This window comes from Euleptes europaea, chromosome 18 (genome assembly GCF_029931775.1).
Source record: "Euleptes europaea isolate rEulEur1 chromosome 18, rEulEur1.hap1, whole genome shotgun sequence".
NCBI classification, from domain to species: Eukaryota; Metazoa; Chordata; class Lepidosauria; order Squamata; family Sphaerodactylidae; genus Euleptes; species Euleptes europaea.
The window spans coordinates 33,164,885-33,183,333 of NC_079329.1; the positions used below are offsets into that span (position 1 = coordinate 33,164,885).

General features: G+C 45.3%; 1 protein-coding gene across 1 annotated transcript in view; it reads left to right on the forward strand.

The window, feature by feature from the left end:
* The window catches only part of TLK2 (tousled like kinase 2), a 49,322-nt gene extending 31,392 nt beyond the window's left edge, over positions 1 to 17,930 (forward strand). Inside the window, exons 13-21 of the mRNA XM_056863053.1 lie at positions 354 to 451; positions 1,564 to 1,645; positions 4,132 to 4,223; positions 5,385 to 5,474; positions 7,286 to 7,455; positions 9,936 to 10,074; positions 15,501 to 15,612; positions 16,109 to 16,216; positions 17,739 to 17,930. Coding sequence (XP_056719031.1) covers positions 354 to 451; positions 1,564 to 1,645; positions 4,132 to 4,223; positions 5,385 to 5,474; positions 7,286 to 7,455; positions 9,936 to 10,074; positions 15,501 to 15,612; positions 16,109 to 16,216; positions 17,739 to 17,912 — 1,065 coding nt within the window. The 3' untranslated portion in view covers positions 17,913 to 17,930. The remainder of the gene's footprint in view (positions 1 to 353; positions 452 to 1,563; positions 1,646 to 4,131; positions 4,224 to 5,384; positions 5,475 to 7,285; positions 7,456 to 9,935; positions 10,075 to 15,500; positions 15,613 to 16,108; positions 16,217 to 17,738) is intronic.
* The last annotated feature ends 519 nt before the right edge of the window (positions 17,931 to 18,449 follow it).

Below are 18,449 nucleotides of genomic sequence, written 5' to 3' on the forward strand. Positions count from 1 at the left end.
GACCCTAGTATTCCTTGGAGGTATCCAATCCAAATACTAGCCAGGGTCAACCCTGCTTAGATTCTGAGATTGGGCTAGCCTGGGGCTATCCAGGTGAAGGCGAGAATCTACTACATAGCTCTAATTTTCTTTGATTGGTGCCTAGGTAACAAAAAAAGTAAAGCAAGAATGGTACTTAGTTTTAGGAATCAAAAACAGCAATGTAGATCTCCTGGATATTAGAATCTCTAAAAAAGCTAACTTTCTTCCTTTGTAACTCTTTTTAATCAAGCCAGATGGGTCCCCTTCTGCTAAATTCTCTATTAGAGTTTGAATTCAGCATCACAATTGAAGTGATATTTCTTTTGGTGCAGGAAGAAGCAGAGATCCAGGCAGAACTGGAGCGGCTAGAGAGGGTTAGAAATCTACATATCAGGGAATTAAAAAGGATTCATAATGAAGATAACTCACAGTGAGTATCAGGCATGAAAAAACTGCAAAACTGAGAAGTGGAGAAAGGCGAAAACATTTCCAGGACCTGTCTTGATAATGAAATGAGTAATGCCCCGACGTGGCTTGAAGGAATTGGGCAGAGTCCTATGTTAGAAGCCATAAACATTTGTGCCTTTAGAGATGCAGGTGTATTTAAAAAAAATTGTCAGGATAGATGGCAACTCAGAAAAATAATGTACATGCCACTTTATTCTTGATAGTGTTCCCAGGTGACTTTCAGTATTCGCTACTTGCTGCTTAATATAGCCCCCTTCCCCCCCCCCCCCCAATATCAAGTTCAAGCAGCTTTGAGAGCTGGAAGGTGCATAAATCTTACATCTGCTGGATTGTGGCTGAAGTGGGAACGTAATCCCCTAGACTCCTTGCGCCAGAAAGCTCATAGGAGAATCAAATGTGTGTGCGTGTTAAGTGCCATCAAGTGGCTTCCGATTCATGGCGACCCTATGAATCAAAGTCCTCTAAAATGTCCTATCTTTGACAGCCTTGCTCAGATCTTGCAAACTGAGGGCTGTGGTTTCCTTTACTGAGTCAATCCATCTCTTGTTGGGTCTTCCTCTTTTCCTGCTGCCCTCAACTTTTCCTAGCATGACTGTCTTTTTTAGTGACTCTTGTCTTCTCATAATGTGACCAAAATATAATAGCTTCAGAATCAAATACCCTTTTTTTAAAAAAGAAAACCCAAGAGATTTAGGCCCTCTGAACTGAAGTCTGGGTTATGTGGTATGTTTGGTTTTTTCATTGATTTCTGCTCTGCTTAGGTTATATTTAACTGGTTTGTTGTAGGCTGTTTTATGGGGAAATGTGATATAGAATATTTTAAATAAAAGTTGGTTAACTGCACAGCTCTTTGTGTAAGACCATAGCTTTTTCGAACCAATTAACAAAACTGAGGTGCAGCTTAGCTCTTCCCCCCTCCCCAGAATCATCTAGACACGTAGATCTCCTATAGTTCAGGGCAGAGATGTGAACCTTGGTCAGGAGTTTTGCCCATTTTTATTCAGATAGTTCTTAAGACCCAGGATGTTACAGCTTCTGTGTGGATAAAGTCCTCTTCTTATCTCTTTCTCCCAGATTTAAAGACCATCCAACACTAAACGACAGATACTTGTTGCTACATCTTCTGGGCAGAGGGGGTTTTAGTGAGGTATATAAGGTGAGTTGGATCTTATTTCCACACTACTTATTTTTCATAATTTGACTCATGGGTAAAATAAGGCAGAATTCAAAGTGTTGGCCATTGGGTACCTTTGGTAGCAAGACTGCATGAAAGACCTTGGGGAATTGCTGCAGGTGGTTCTTAGCTAGATGGGCTAATAGAGTGACTCCTTCTTTGAAGGTTTTTAAGCGGAGGCTAGATGGCCATCTGTCAGTAGTGCTGGTTCTGTGACCTTAGGCAGATCATGAGAGGGAGGGCAGGAAGGTTTTCATCAGTGTTTGGCTCTCGTGGCCCTTTCTTGCATGCCCAGGGTAGTGCCGATAGCCACTTTGGGGTCAGGATGCAATTTTCCTTCAGGCCAGATTGACCGGGAGGATTTTTTTTTTTTTTGGTCATCTTCTGGGCATGGAGTAGGGGTCACTGGGCAGGGGGTGGGGGTGGGGAGGTAGTTTTGAATTTCTGGCATTTTACAGGGGGTTGGACTAAATTACCCTAGTGGTACCCTCCAACTCTATGATTCTATGACTCGCATGTTCACACATGTGTATGACAGCTGGGGGAGCTTTCCTGATCAGTCTTGCTATGTAGCATGTTTGTTTCACTCTCCACATGACAGGTTTGCAAGTATGTGTTACAGAATGTACATATTTGCAAGTACTGTCAGGGTAATAAACCAATTTAGCAAAAACTGCATCCAGGTTGACACACAGAAGGTAGAATATGGGCTTTGTTTAAACACGCATTTATAATATGAAGCATATTGCTTATGAAAACTGCGGCCACTGTGACTTGCGTAGCCACTCATTTGTAAAGTGCAATGCCCTGTCTCACAAAGGAGATAGAGATTGTGCGAATAGGTGGGGATAGCGTGCAAGACTTCCATAATTTAGCTACTGGCACTTCTTTTGGGTATGGCTATCCAGCATTTTCCCTGCACCAACATCAACTTATAGTTTACAATTGGTTTAGCTCTGATTTCTTTTTCAACAAGTAAGATTTTTGAAGACTGTGTTGGAGTTATTGTGTCTGGAGAGGAAATTTCTGGAAATGTAAAAGCCTGGGGCAGTGGCTTTTGTTTTCACAGGGTTTTTTAAAAAATATGGGTGTGGGGAATTGAAACTTGACTTATTTTATGGCTTTAGTATTATCAAATGCATGTATAACTTGGCATATGAAATTGCACTGTTTGGAACGTTTATGTCATTTAAATGTATTAAGGCCTTGTTTTTGACAAGCAAAATTATTAATATGCCTTATATTAAAGATGTGGCCTGCGACACCCTCTGCTGCCTTAGCATGTGCGTCTTACAATGCAATCCAAAGGGGGGGGGTGTACATAGACAGTGGTCAAGAGCAGCACAGCCACACCGCCACCACAGAGGCTTCCCGGTCGCAAAAGAAAAATTAAAAGGAAAACGAAGAAACCCAGAAATGCCCCATAGTGTTTAACGGCGCCACGCCACCTGTTTTGGTGGCATAAAAACGTGGCAGCGCAAAAGGGAACGTCCCCAGGACGAAAGGGGTCTGGAAGCTGACTAATGTTAGCTTCTGCCCCTGGGAACACCCTCCATGTCGGCGAGGGCTTTCCCCTGCGGGATTTCCCTGCCGGCTTGGCTGCACTGTTGGTGGAGGCCAGCACGGCTCCACGGCACTGTTGTGTTTGCCCCGGTGCTGGCTTAGGTGCCATTTTGCGCTGGGCTTTGCCCCTCCTCAGGATTGCAGCCTTAGTGTTTGCTGCCTAAAAGCTACAAAAATAAAAGATGAAAATAGAAAGCACAGTTTTTGTAGTAAACACTATATGTTATTTGGGCAGAAACAGTCTTATGCAGTCACAATAGGACTGGCAGCATATTTGAATATTGAGTGAAACTTTGTAATGCTGAAACCACTGAACTCTTCAGTAGAATGTCATCATACATGCCTATTAATTGTGAATGAAATAAATTACCTTTAAAAACAAGTATATCCTTGCAAATATGTTATCATTCTCTAATTGTGTAAATTACTTTAAATAAAAATCTTCGTACTGTTCATTTTCAGTGAGTAAAACCTTGTTTTAAAAAGCATTTCGCTCATTCCAAAAAAAAATATTTCATTGGAATCTTTTTTTTTTTAATGTCCAGTTTTTCTACTGAAAACGACTAGCATGGAGGGGACCTTGGTGGGGGAGGACAAATTCTTAGGGGGGGGGTTTCTGCCTGGGCCTTCGCATATTTATTTATTTATTTTGCCATTTCTAGCCCACCCTCCCTGGCCAAAGCCAGGCTCAGGGCAGGTTACATCATTTAAAATGTACATCACTAATGCTAAAACTTAAGACAGTAAAATCCCAATTAAAATCAAACAAAATCCCAAGATGGCGTTCAAATTCCAGTCATGTTGGCCAAGACAAACCAACAGGCTCCCCTTCAGATCAATCCAGCATATCACAAGCAATGTCCTTGCTTGTATTTTGGAGTTTCTGATCGGTGCTTTTCTTTCAGGCATTCGATTTAACAGAACAGAGGTATGTAGCGGTAAAAATTCACCAGTTAAACAAAAACTGGCGGGATGAGAAGAAAGAGAACTACCACAAGTAAGTATTTCTAGGCCTTAGCTTTGTGGGGTGCATGGTTTGTTTTTAAAGGCTCTGAATGGAAATGTGCTGATGGGGGAAAGGTACATAAATGCAAACTTTGTTTCCTGTCTCTTTTGTTAGGGAACAGCAGAAGGCTTCTCTCTGCTGTGAACAAAATAGTTTAGTCACTGGTTGTTTGAGCATAATAAATTATTTCACTTTAACAGAACAGAAACTTCTGATGGGAAAGAGGGAAGAGAGCTAGGGTTGCCAACTGCCAGGCAGTAGCAGGACATCTCCTGCTAATTTAACTGATCTCCAGCCGATAGAGATCAGATCACCTGGAGAAAGTGGCCGCTTTGGCAATTGAACTCTATGGCATTGACGTCCCTCCACTCCCCAAACCCCACCCTTTCAGGCTCCGCCCCAAAAATCTCCCGCCGGTGGGGAAGAGGGACCTGGCAACCCTAATGAGAGCAGAGATTTTTCAGGGAATGTTCTCCAGGAAGAGCCTGTATATACTCATGCTACCCATGGAGGCTCTGCATTGTCTCCTTGTTACGGTTCAAGGTTAAGTCTCAGTCTTGAAAATGGCAGCCGCAAAATGGCTGCTGCAGGAGGCGGAGCCAGCCACAAAATGATCGCCACAGCTTAACTTCAGTAACACAGTGCAGATCTTTGTGCTGTGGTGGCAGTTGCTGCCGAAGCAGTACTTCAAAAAAAGTGCACAGCCAATCAGAAGCCTTGCTGGGCGAAAGCCCTAGCTGGCCCCACCCACTTCCTAAAAACACTTGGGGGGCCCTCCCCTAGAGGATGCCCTGTGCTCCACATGCTTTAAAGGCTGTCTCCTCCCTTATCTGAAAGAAGGGCCTCTGAACTATTCTCCCCCCCCCCCAGTGCATCATGTTCAGAGGGAGCGCAGGTCGAAGGCAGTGCTCTCTGAGGCTCCCTTCTGGTGGATGTGAGCCTGACCTTTTTCTAGCCGTGTCGAGGGAGGCTGTCTTGGGGGCGGGCCTGGCTTTTGGTGGCCGGGACGAATCTTTTGGAGGGTTTGAGATGTTAACTCAAGCTAGCTTGACGTGGGTTTCTTTTCTCCCGTCTTGCAACCTGCAAGTTGTAGAGGGATAAGAGAGGGGCTGGGAAGTAACGTCAATGAGGACCCCTGCCTTGTTCTTACAGGCATGCATGTAGAGAATACCGAATCCATAAAGAGCTGGATCATCCTCGTATAGTTAAGCTGTATGACTACTTTTCGCTGGATACCGACTCGTAAGTGCCGCTCTTTTCTTAATTGTGCAGAGAAGTGAGCTATTTCACTCAGTGCTCGCGCTGAAGCCTTTGGGAAGCATTCAGGCAATCCTTGCCCTTTGGAGCTCTCCCTCAGGTGGAGAAGAAGGGGGGGTAGAACATAAGAACCTAAGAAAGGCCATGCTGGATCAGGCCAAGGTCCAGCAGTCTGTTCACACGGTGGCCAACCAGGTGCCTCTAGGAAACCCACAAACAAGACCACTGCAGCAGCACCATCCTGCCTATATTTCACAGCTCCTAATATATTCAGTATGCTCCTCTGATCCTGGAGAGAATAGGTATGCATCATGACTAGTATCCATTTTGACTAGTATCCATGAATACCCCTCTCCATAAACATGTCCACATCCTGGGGCAGGGAGTTCCACAATTTGGAGGCTCAGAACATGCAGATCAGGCATGAGATCAATCATATTGTTCCAAGTTTGTTAATCCAGTGTACCTCCACCCCCCACCTATATGTTCCCTGTCATGAATGTGGAGTGAAATTCTGTGCAGCGTGGAATTGAAAGAGAATGTGAAGCACGTGAACTGCTATGACTTGATATCCCACGTGTGGATGGGAAAAGGAAAGGTTAATTGGAAACAAGCTGTGTTAAGCAGTTGTGAGGGGAAGCTGTTATTGGTTGCTCCCAACTATATTTGAAGATGTGCCTCTTAAGGAGATGTGCGCAAATGTAACGCGTAGCAAAGATTCTTGTTAAGGAGAGATGGTCACGAAGATAAAGGTCCCAGACCGTGTAAGGCTTTAAAGGTAAAAACCAGCACCTTGAACCTGATCCAATATTCCAAATGGAGCCAGTGTAGATGTCGTAGTACTGGCTGAATATGCTCACGCAGCAGGGCTCCCGCAAGAAGCATCGCTGCAGCATTTTGCACCAGCTGGAGTTTTCAAATCTGTCTCAAGGGCAGCCCTATGTAGAGTGAGTTGCAGTAGTCTACAGATCACTGTGGCTAGATCGGGGCAGCAGAGATAAGGCACCAACCACCTGGCCTGGCAGAGATGGAAAAAAGCCATCGGCGGAGATGGAAAAAAGCATGGCTGTGACTTGAGCCTCTATAGTTAAGGAGGCATGAACACATGAAGCTGCCTTATACTGAATCAGACACTTGGTCCGTCAAAGTCAGTATTTACTCAGACCGGCAGCAGCTCTCCAGGGACTCAGGCAGAGGTCTTTCACATCACCTACTTGCCTAGTCCCTTTAACTGGAGATGCCAGGGATTGAACCTGGGACCTTCTGCATGCTAAGCAGAGGCTCTACCAGGATCACACCCTGACTCTATCCCACTCTTCAAGCAGTGGTCCCCAAAGCAGTTTACAATGAAGGCAGAACAGAAATTGGTTACAATTAAGTTTAATAATCTGTAATTGGTCGGCTGCCTTTCTGTTTTTATTTTAGGAGTCTGTGTTCCTTGAACTCTATTTGTAATAGGTGCATTTTAAATGCTTTTTTTTGTATGCTTTTTATTGTGAGCTGCTGAGAGAACCTGGTTTGGCCAGAAGGGCAAGATGTGAATTTGAAAAATAACACTTTCTGTTGAAATGGATAATTGAAAAGTCCCTCATTTTTCTCACAGCAGCCGCTTTCTGACTCAGATTTGTTTATCTGGATCAGGGTTTTTTTTAATCAAGCAAGTTAATGGTGGGCTATGCCAGGGTAACTCATCCCGTGAAGTGTCACTGTCGGAGGAGTCTCAGGGAAGGAAAGGAGACCTTATAGTCTGCATTTCAAAGATCCTAAACTATTGCGTTTGGCTTCCCTTTCTTTAGGTTTTGTACGGTGTTAGAATATTGTGAGGGGAACGACCTGGACTTCTACCTGAAGCAGCACAAGCTAATGACTGAAAAGGAAGCCCGTTCTATAATCATGCAAATTGTGAATGCTTTAAAATATTTAAACGAAATCAAGCCACCCATTATCCACTACGATCTTAAGCCAGGTACGTTCATGGAGGGGTCGAGAACGCGGGCCGGGGAGGGGAAGGGCACTCCATGTGCCAGCTGGGTTGTGCCATCCGAAACTTTCCCAAGACCCAGCGCCAACCACACACCCCTGTAAGCGGTGTAGAACTTTTATGCTTGGATCCAAGCAGTAGGTTCCACTGCTGAAGTGCTCTTACTGTAAAAAAAAAAATTCTTCCCGATGTCCAGCCAGTACCTTTCCGCCCGTTAATTTATACCCATCATTGCAAGCCCTCTCCTCTGCTGCCAACAGAAACAGCTCCCTGCTCTCCTCTAAGTGACCACCTTTCAGATACTTAAAGAGAGCAGTCGTGTCCCCCCTCAACGTCCTCTTTTCCAGACTAAACATGGGGCATGACCACTCACCTGGCAAGGGGATGAGGGTGCTTGTACTACGTGGAACACCATGAGATCTTACCATGAGCACTGTTCCAGTTTGGTGGGGTGGGATCAGACATGTGCGTGTCAGCTGCCGTCAGTGTCCTCCAAAACGTCCTATTGTCACCAGCCTTGCTCAGGTCTTGCAAACGGAGGGCCATGGCTTCCTTTACAGAGTCAATCCATCCACAAGATCCAAGAGATCAAAGGGAAATTTAAAGCGTGGTTAGGTATGCTGAAATACGTTAACTGAACATGGACAAAATAAAGAAAAGGTGGGAACAACACACTGAAGAACTATACAGAAGAGATGAAAGAATGACAGATTCCTCCAGGATGGAGAACACGCTTAAAAGTTTAGATTCTGTTGGTGGTGGTTCATAAAGAGAGTGTTTATTTAGAAAGTTATATGTTTTGTAGGTTTTATTAGTTGTATAAGTACTGGTCGAGTTTCGTTTATTCAGAGTTTTTTAATATTATATATTTGTAATTTTTAATTAAAAAGAAAAAAGAATGACAGATTCCTTCCAAGAAGAATCTTTTGAAGAAGAACCTACAGTTTTAAAAAGTGAAGTGAAAGCTGCACAGAGAGCAGTTGGGAGAAACAAATCACCAGGAGCAGATGGAATATCAATAGAGCTATTCCAAGTAATGGGGTCCATCAAAATCTTGACAGGAATATGCAAACAAATATGAAAAACAAAACAATGGCCCACAGACTGGAAACGATCAATTTACATTCCAATTCCGAGAAAAGGAGATATCAAAGACAGCAGCAACTATCGGACCATTGCATTAATTTCACACACGAGTAAAATGATGTTCCAAATCTTACAACAGACTGTTACCATATATGGAAAGAGAAGCACCTGATGTTCAAGCTGGATTCAAAAAAGGAAGAGGCACCAGAGATTATATTGTAAATTTATGTTGGTTTTACTGGAGCATTCAAGAGAATTTTAGAAGAAAATCATCTTGTGTTTCATAGATTACAGCAAACCTTTCGATTCTGTGGATCATTAAAAGCTATGGCTGATTTTGAAGGAAATGGGTATGCCACAGCATCTGGTTGTTTTGATGCGCAACCTGTACTTTGGATAAGAGGCTACTGTTAGGACAGAATATGGAGAAACAGAATGGTTTCCCATTGGCAAAGGTGTTAGACAAGGATGTATTTCATCCCCCTATCTCTTATGCAGAGCATAAGGAAAGCTAGATTAGATTTACATGACGGTGGGGTGAAAATTGCGGGGAGGAACATGAACAATCTGAGATGTGCCTATGATACACATTACTGACCGAAAATAGTGGAAACTTGAAACAACTACTGCTGAAAGTTATTGGAGAAAGTGCCAAAGCAGGACTACAGCTGAGCGTCAAGAAGACAAAAGTAATGACTACTGGGAAATTACTCAACTTTAAGGTGGACAAGGAAATTTAAATTGTTCAAGACTTTCTGTTCCGTAGCAACCAAGAAATCAGAAGGAGATTGAGACTGGGAAGGGCAGCCAGGAAGGAGCTAGAAAAGATTCTTAAGTGTGCAGATGTTTCACTGGCAACCAAGATCAAGTTAATTTATGCCAAAGTATTCCTCATTACGATGTATGGGTGTGAACATTGGACAATGAAGAAAGCTGACAGGAAGAAAGTAGATTACTTTGAAATGTGGTGTTGGATGAGGGTGTTACAGATACCGTGGACTGCCAAAAAAGACAAATCAGTGGGTTCTAGATCAAATCAAGCCTGAACTGTCCTTAGAAGCTAAAATGACTAAACTGAGGCTACCATACATTGGTCACATTATGAGAAGACCAGAATCACTGGAAAAGACAATAACGCTAGGAAAAGCTGAAGGCAGCAGGAAAAGAGGAAGACCCAACAGGAGATGAATTGACTCTGTAAAGATTAGGCATGCAGAATCTGTATTATAAGGTGACTTTTTGGCTGTAGTTGTCATGCAGACTTGAAAAGACACGCATGGTTGGTCTAATTCTGCATTCTGTTTTGGAGGTGCTTGCTGCTTTCCTCCCAGTGCGAAATCAGAGTCTTCCCCCTTTTAAGGTTTTTCTCCTTCCACCAGGTAACATCCTGTTGGTGAACGGTACTGCGTGTGGGGAGATCAAGATCACTGACTTCGGCCTCTCCAAGATCATGGACGATGATAGCTATAACTCTGTCGACGGCATGGAGTTGACGTCACAAGGGGCTGGCACTTACTGGTGAGTGCCCCAATGTGTTCCTTTCAGACACGATACCAAGAGGTGCCTCTTTTGACAGGTTGCCATAGGCCAAGCCAGGATGGTGTGATGGTTAAGAGAAGAAGAATTGGTTTTTGTATGCCGACTTTCTCTACCACTTAAGGGAGACTCAGACCGCCTTACAATCACCTTCCCTTCCCCTCCCCACAACAGACATCCTGTGAGGTAGGTGGGGCTGAGAGCTCTAACTTGCCCAAGGTCACCCAGCTGGCTTCGTGTGTAGGAGTGGGGAAACAAATCCAGTTCACCAGATTAGCGTCCGTCACTCATGTGGAGTGGGGAATCAAACCCGGTTCTCCAGATCAGAGTCCACCGCTTCAAACCACCGCTCTTAGCCACTACACCAAGTGGTGGTTTGGAGTGGTGGACTCTGATCTGGAGAACCAGGTTTGATTCCCCACTCCTCCACATGAGCGGTGGATGCTAATCTGGTGAACCGGGTTGGTTTCCCCACTCCTACACATGAAGCCAGCTGGGTGACTTCGGTGTAGTCACACTCTCTTAGCCCCACCTACCTCACAGGTTGTGGGGAGGGGAAGGGAAGGGGATTGTAAGCCAGTTTGATTCTTCCTTAAGTGGTAGAGAAAGTTGGCATATAAAAACCAACTCTTCTTTTTCTTCTTCTCCTCACCACCTTGACTGCCTGCAGATTGGGCATCATTCTTTAATAAAAAGCCAAACCTCAGGAATGAATGAAAACTGCATTCCTGAAATAAATGTCTGTGCAGTGCAAGGAGCAGTTGGGAAGAAAAGATGGCTGGAGGTGAGTGACCTAGGTCACAGCTTCCAGAAGAAAGTTGCCTTATTTATGTATTTAAAACATTTTATTAGCCTCCTTTCTCCCTAGCAGAATTACAACATAAATAAAGGGATTATTTAAAAAACAATGTAAATAGAATAAAACAATTACAAAAACCCATAACAACTCACAATGTAAAAGCTCCAATTAGAACTGTCAATAAATAAAAACGAAGGCTGCAGTCCTGAAGCAGGGGGCCAAAGCTCCTTAGGAGCTGGCGTGACCCTGCGCCAGTGTAGGTGTCACTTTATCACGGAATAAAGCGGCACCTTCGCTGGCACGGGGGCAAACACACTGGCATCCAGAAGCCACGGAGCTCCACCGGCCCCCACTGCCAGCACAGCAACTCCGGGAACTAAATCCTGGAAGAGAACGCCCGTGCCGGTGTGGGGGAGGCGTTCTCAGGGGTGGAGCAGCTTTTAGGCAGCTTCCTCACCCCTTTCAGCTTGGGTGTGTGGGTGTGGCTATGCCACCTTTTATGGGTGGCATAGCCCTGCTCAAGTCAATGGGCCTTTTTTGCCCTTTTGCTAGTTTTTACTTTTAAAAAATAGGTTTTTCTTCTCCGCAGTGACCGGGAAGTGCACTGGCTGCACTGCTCCCTGCCGCCACAGATCTACGCCTCCCTTCAGGAAATGGCTGCCCATCAGCCAAATCCTAAATAAAACTCTCTTCAACTCCCTCCTGAAGATTGACAGTGAGGGGGCCAGGCACACCTTTCTGGGGAGGTTGTTACATAATTGTGGCACTTCCACTGAAAAAGCCCTCTATCGTGTGCCCACCAGATGAGCTTATTTGATTGATAGGTCAGGAGGGCCTCTGCCTGTGATCTTAATTCCTGGGCAGGTATGTATGGGAGAAGGCTGTCCTTCAGAAAACCCTGTACCTAGCCATATAGGGCTTTAAATGTCAAACGCTTGAATTGGACTCAGGAGCAGATCGGTAGCCAGTGTATTTGCTGTAGTCTCATGGTCACATCCTCCCGATAGCTGGCCCCAACCAGCAGTCTAGTTGCACTGTTCTGCACTAGCTGCAGCCTCCAAACACACTTCAAGGGTAGCCCCAAGTAGAGCATATTGCAGTAGTCCATCCTGGATATAACTAAGGCATGGATCACTGTGGTTAGATCTAACTGAAACAGGAGCAGCTGGTGCACCAGCCACAGCTGAGCAGAAGCGGCCCAAGCTACCAGGTTTTCTAAGGTGACTGCTGTGTCGAACAACACTTCCAAGCTGCATACCTGGCTTTTCAAGGGGAGTATAATCCCATGCAAGACAGGAGAGCTCCCAAGTCCCAGATCTGCCTGTCTACTAACCCAGAGAACCTCTGCCTTGTCTGGATTAAGTTTCACCTTGTTCCCCTCGTCCAGCCCTTTACTGTATAAGTCCCCGAACCACACAAAACAGCTTATCTGGACGATTGCTTGCAGGTGTAGTGGTGGTGGAGAAATATTGGCTTTTCGGCATCACCACCACCACAGAATAGGCTTTCATGGGGGCTCTATGCCGTGATCAATCAGACTCGCTCTAAGTATTCTGCCAGCAGTGCTCTAGCCATTGTCCCTCCTTTTTCATGGCCATCAATTCCCCAATGAACTAGAATCATAGAGTTGGAAAGGACCCCCAGGTTCATCTAGTCCAACCTCCTGCACAATGCAGGAAATTCACAACTACCTCCCCCCCACACACACACACACACAGTGACCCCAACTCCAAACCCAGAAGATGGCAAAAAAAAAAAAAAAAAAACCTCCAGGATCCCTGGCCAATCTGGACCTGAGGAAAATTGTTTCCTGCCCCCAAACTAGGAGATTGCTCAGCTTTATTGGGGGGTGGGGGGTTAGGGGCTTAGGGTCAATGGTCCAGGCCATCTCCTTATTCCAGAGAGCAGTCAGAGCCTTGAAAGAATCGTCAGCAGCTAAGGTTCCAGCCTGGTGAAATGCTCTACCTAATGACATCAAGGCCTTGCAGGACCTGAAAGAGTTCCGCAGGGCCTATAACCGAGAGCAGCCACAGGTAGTTCATCAGTGCTGGCCTCCCTACCCCCCCATCCCCCACCCCTTCTCTGGTTTGTTTTTTGGGGCACATGAGGGGGTGGCCTGCCTTGCTTGGCTGCAATATCACCGTGGCAGAAGGTGCCGCTTTAAGTTGTACACCATCTATTTTAATGATTAGGTAATAGTCTGAGAATTGATTTTAGTAAGATGCTTTAATATGTATATGTGCAGAGTGGTGAGCTACAGTGCTGCTCTCAACAGCTCTGCTCACAACCTGAGTTCGATCCCGACAGAAGTCGGTTTCAAGTAGCCAGCTCAAGGTTGACTCAGCCTTCCATCCTTCCGAGGTCAGTAAAATGAGTACCCAGCTTGCTGGGGGTAAAATGTGGACGACTGGAGAAGGCACTGGCCAACTACTCCATAAACATAGTCTGCCTAGTAAACATCGGGATGTGACGTCACCCCATTGGTCAGGAATTCCCCAGTGCTTGCACCTTTACCTTTATATGCACTCTTGTGATTTTATTGTTGTTTCCCGCCCTGAGCCTGGCTTTGGCCAGGGAGGGAGGGCTAAAAATATAATAAAATAAATAAATAAAGGTGGTGAAATTCCGCAAGCGCCAACAGGCACCCATCAGGATCCATCAGGCACCCAGAGCAGGCCTCCCCCCAGTCACTCCAACTCCGAGTATGATTGGTTTAAGTATGCTACATGGAGCCACAGGCTCTATTGTTTGTCAGATTCATTTATTAATACGGCAAATGTCATTAAAATTCATATCAGTTACAGAATTAAAACTGGAAAATACACAGTAGCTAAAACTAGGGTATACAATTCATAGACAGTTCATATAATTTAAACAAACCTCAAATTAATAAAACATTCTTCATTTTAAGTTAAATTACCAAGCCCCAGCTTTGTCTGGCAGATCTTATATATTGCGGCACAGAATTTCGCTACTTGCTTCACCCTCTAGTTTGACCCATCCCATAGGGAGACTCCTTAGCCTCCCTTCCTCGGAGCTATCCTTTATTAGGTCAAGGAGGGGGGAAATTAGCCTGCATCAGACTTCCTGGTAGAAAGAGCACCTGAAAAAGACATGTGCAGTAGATTCAACTTCACTCGACTTACAGGGACGTCTCCATTCTGACTATTGTTTGTCTGGATGTCTGGGGGACAGAGAAACACTTATAAAATAAGGTTTTGGCCACCCTTTGTGAACTACAGTCTGTGTTTTGTTGGGTACAATCCTGCCCTGTTACAGCTACCTAGAGTGTAGGACTTCTGTTCAAGAAAGCGAACATTAAAATAGCCTTCCTTAATTAACAGCAGTCATCTAATGCTTTCTCGTGGCTTCTGTATTGTCCTCAGACTAGAATCCTGGGCAAACCTCAACAGGAAGGAAGTTCTATAAATGTGAAACCCTTCTCTAAGGGTCGTCGGTCTATCTGTGATAATGTTGCTGTTTGTGGGTTTTTGATTACCATAATGGGGCACAGAGAAGGAATAAAGGCCACACAAGATCTTTGCATAATTCCTTATAATTATAGGCAAAAAATCATATTATTAAAAGAGCTGCCACTTACAGAACTGTGCGTCCCCCTCTTCTCTTGACTTGGGAGACGGCTGGTTTTTGCATCATGAAAGGGGGAAAAGGGGCAACAGTCTAGCCGCAGTGCAGTCTTTTGGGGCAAAATATAATTTGAGTGTCTTTACATGCTTTCAACATTTAAAAAATGAGGCATGGCGCAGCCAAAGAGAAGGACTAGAAAAGTCTGGATTTCACCCACCACTTTTTTTATGATAAGTTGCTTGGAGTAGGAGCCTGTTCTTTTGGGAAGGGGCCATGGCTCAGAGGTAGGGCCTCTGCTTGGCATGCAGAAGGTCCCAGGTTCAATCCTCGGCATCTCCAGTTAAAGGGACTACGCAAGTAGGTGATGTGAAAGACCTCTGCCTGAGACCCTGGAGAGCCGCTGCCGGTCTGAGTAGACAATACTGACTTTGATGGACCAAGGGTCTGATTCAGTAAAAGGCAGCTTCATGTGTTTTATTGTTACTCTAAGTATACGTATAAGAGCCCCATGGCACAGAGTGGTGAGCTGCAGTACTGCAGTCAAAAGCTCTGCTCACGACCTGAGTTCGATCCCAACGGGAGTCAGCTTCAGGTAGCCGGCTCAAGGTTGACTCAGCCTTCTATCCTACTGAGGTCAGTAAAATGAGTACCCAGCTTGCTGGGGGTAAAGGGAAGATGACTGGGGAAGGCGCTGGCAAACCACCCCGTAAACATAGTCTGCCTAGTAAACGTTGGGATATGACATCATCCCATGGGTCAGGAATGACCCAGTGCTTGCACAGGGGGCTACCTTTACCTACCTAAGTATATGTATACTTGATTACACAACATAAATAACTTTCTGTATCACCGAACGTAGTTTTGGCAAGACATCTTCCATATGCTGCATGAATCTTATACTTGACCCTATGGAAGATGAGTAGCTTCAAGTCAGTTCCGTCCTGTGCAGTGAAGCGCTGTGGGCAGAGAAGAGGATGAACAGGGCTTGTCTAAAGATGGCAGTCTCTTCTTTCCTCTTCAGGTATCTGCCGCCCGAGTGTTTTGTGGTTGGAAAAGAGCCTCCAAAGATTTCAAATAAAGTTGACGTCTGGTCAGTGGGTGTAATCTTCTACCAGTGCCTCTATGGCAGAAAGGTAAGGAAAGCTGGCAACTTGTAACAGTTTGAGACCTGGACTGGGGAGACCTAGGTTCCAGTCCCCAGTTATGCCGTGGAAGCTCGCTGGGTGGCCTTGGGCCAGTCGTACCCTCTCAGCCTCATCCACCTCAGAGGATTGTTGTGATGATAAAATGGGGGAAAGACAAATTAGGCCATATTGTCTCCCCACTGGGGAGAAAAGTGAGGTAGAGATGAAATCAGCAAGCCATGTTATCAAACTCCTGCTGTAAGAAGTAGGAAGGTTTCAATCCTCCATGGAATCCTGTGTAAGACATGACAAAGAACTGAGAGTCCTGAGATTCTTCTCAGCTTGCTTTCTGCTTTTTAATTTAAAAAAAATGATTCCCTTTTCGAGACATGATTAATGAACATGCATTTTATTAGGTGCACATTTGCGTGCATGTTCACATTCTCTGCTCAACACCCCCCTCTCATTGGTATAAAAGGGTTTTTTTTTTTATCCTTCCTTGCAGCCTTTTGGACACAACCAGTCACAACAAGACATTCTGCAGGAGAACACAATCCTTAAAGCTACAGAAGTGCAGTTCCCTCCCAAGCCCGGAGTCACACCAGAAGCAAAGGTAAGGGAGGGTGTATATCTGCTGCGGATGATGAAGCTGGGAAAATCTGGTGCTGATCTGCACTTGATAGGGGCCTGCAAGTTTTCACTCAGAGCGGTGGCAATAAGAACATAAGAAAAGCCATGCTGGATCAAATCAGAGCCCATCAAGTCCAGCAGTCTGTTCACACAGTGGCCAAACAGGTGCCTCTAGGAAGCCCACAAACAAAATGACTGCAGCAGCATTATCCTGCCTGTGTTCCACATCACCTCATCTTAAAGGCATGCTCCTCAGATCCTGGATAGAATAGGCATGCATCGTGACTAATAGCCATGGGTAGCCCTATTCTCCATTAACATATCCACTTCTCTAGATACCTTGGTGGGATATGATCAATCATGCTTCTGAATTATGTGTCCTCAGTCTAGAAAGCATCTCTGACTCTCTTCCAGTCTGCTTCATCAAAGATAGCTCCGTCCCTGCAGCCAGCTCTGTGTTAGTCCCTATGGGACTTCAGGGAGGTGGGGAGGGTTGAGGAGTGGGAGCATTTCTGGTGGGGGGTGATCTTTCCCTCAAAGAGCCTTTTTCCAATCTGACGAATTCCAGACATAATTATCCAGGGTCTTCCATGTTTTGGGCTGACTCCACAGCCTGTCTGCAGTGACAGTAGAAAAGAGCAAGAGTCCAGTAGCCCCTTGTTTTTCAGCTCCATTAAACATTTCACGATGAGTAGCCGTGTTAGTCTGTCACTAGCAGTAGAAAAGAGCAAGAGTCCAGTAGCCCCTTAAAGACTAACAACATTTCTGCCAGGGTATGAGCTTTCATTAGCTACAGCTCACTTCTTCAGATACCTGGTTCACGAAAGCTCATACCCTACCAGAATTTTTTTTTAAATTTTATTACATACATAAAATTGGGGGAAAGAAAACAAAAAAAAATATCAGTCAAAATTACATACCATTACAGATAAAAGTAATAATAAAAAGATAAAAAACTCAGGTACACATATTAAAGCCAGCAAAAACATTACTCGTCTTCCTCTCCACGTTCTAGATTTTTGAAAGTTTTTCCATTCTGGAGATTATTAGGATCCAGACAACCATCTAGATCTTCCATATCTTTATCATTTTTATAATGTCATCTTAATTAATACATACGTTTGTTTAACACCCTGCCAAAAATTTTGTTAGTCTTTAAGGTGCTACTGGACTCTTGCTCTCTTCTACAGCAAGTGACAGACTAACACGGTTACCCATCGTGATCTGTCCCCAATAGAAGGGTCTTCCAAAGCTGTTTCCAGGGTTCAGGCCCCTGTGACCGGGCTACCCCTTCATCGTCTCCAAGTCTTCAGGGAACTGGACTTTAAATGGGGGCAAGGCAGCTTGTCTGCAAAGCAAAGGACTTGTCCGTGGCCTGCTCTTCAAAGGTACAGGCAAGCCAGGCATCTTTCTGGGAGCACTGACCATTGCCCCTCTTCCCCAAAAGACGTTCCCAGCAGCAGCTTTTCATGCCGGCTTTCTCTTCCCTGTGCTTTGTCCTCCAGGCATTTATCAGGCGCTGCTTGGCATACCGAAAAGAGGACCGGATAGACGTCCAGCAATTGGCATGCGACCCCTACTTGCTTCCTCACATCCGCAAATCCGTATCCACGAGCAGCCCAGCCGGAGCTGCCATCGCCTCCACCTCTGGATCCTCTAATAACAGCTCTTCAAACTGAGCAGGGACAATAGGTCTGTCGGGGGAAAAAAGAAAAGAAAAAAGTTAACCAGAACTGCAGAAAGGAAGCGAGAGAGACACATTTTGACAAGCGGCCTTGGGATTGGTGCGAGGAACCTACCAGACGGCCTCAAGAAACCGGTGCCAAACGCTTTGTTTTTCCTCTTGCGTTCTTGTCCCACCCCTCGAGTGAGGCATCATCGGTTCTTGGCGAGGATCTGTGGCGACTTAGCCCAGCTGCGCGGCCACGGGCGAGGCGGTTGGTTGACCTTTTGCTGAGCGACTGCAGAGGCATGACCTGCTCTGGGCAGTAGAGGGGAAAAGATGGTTCCACGGACTGCGAACTTCCAAACACTGCGGGCCCGAGCTGTGGATCCACAATGCCGGGCGCACACGCTTCATGTGGCGAGTTGTGGACTCGGGGGCAGGGTGGGGGAAGAGGCTGGACTTAGTCCAATGTCAATATTTTTAAAAAAACATGTTCTTTTCTTTTAAATAAAATTTTAGGCTCTATCCCCATGGAGGGAAAGGGAAAGAA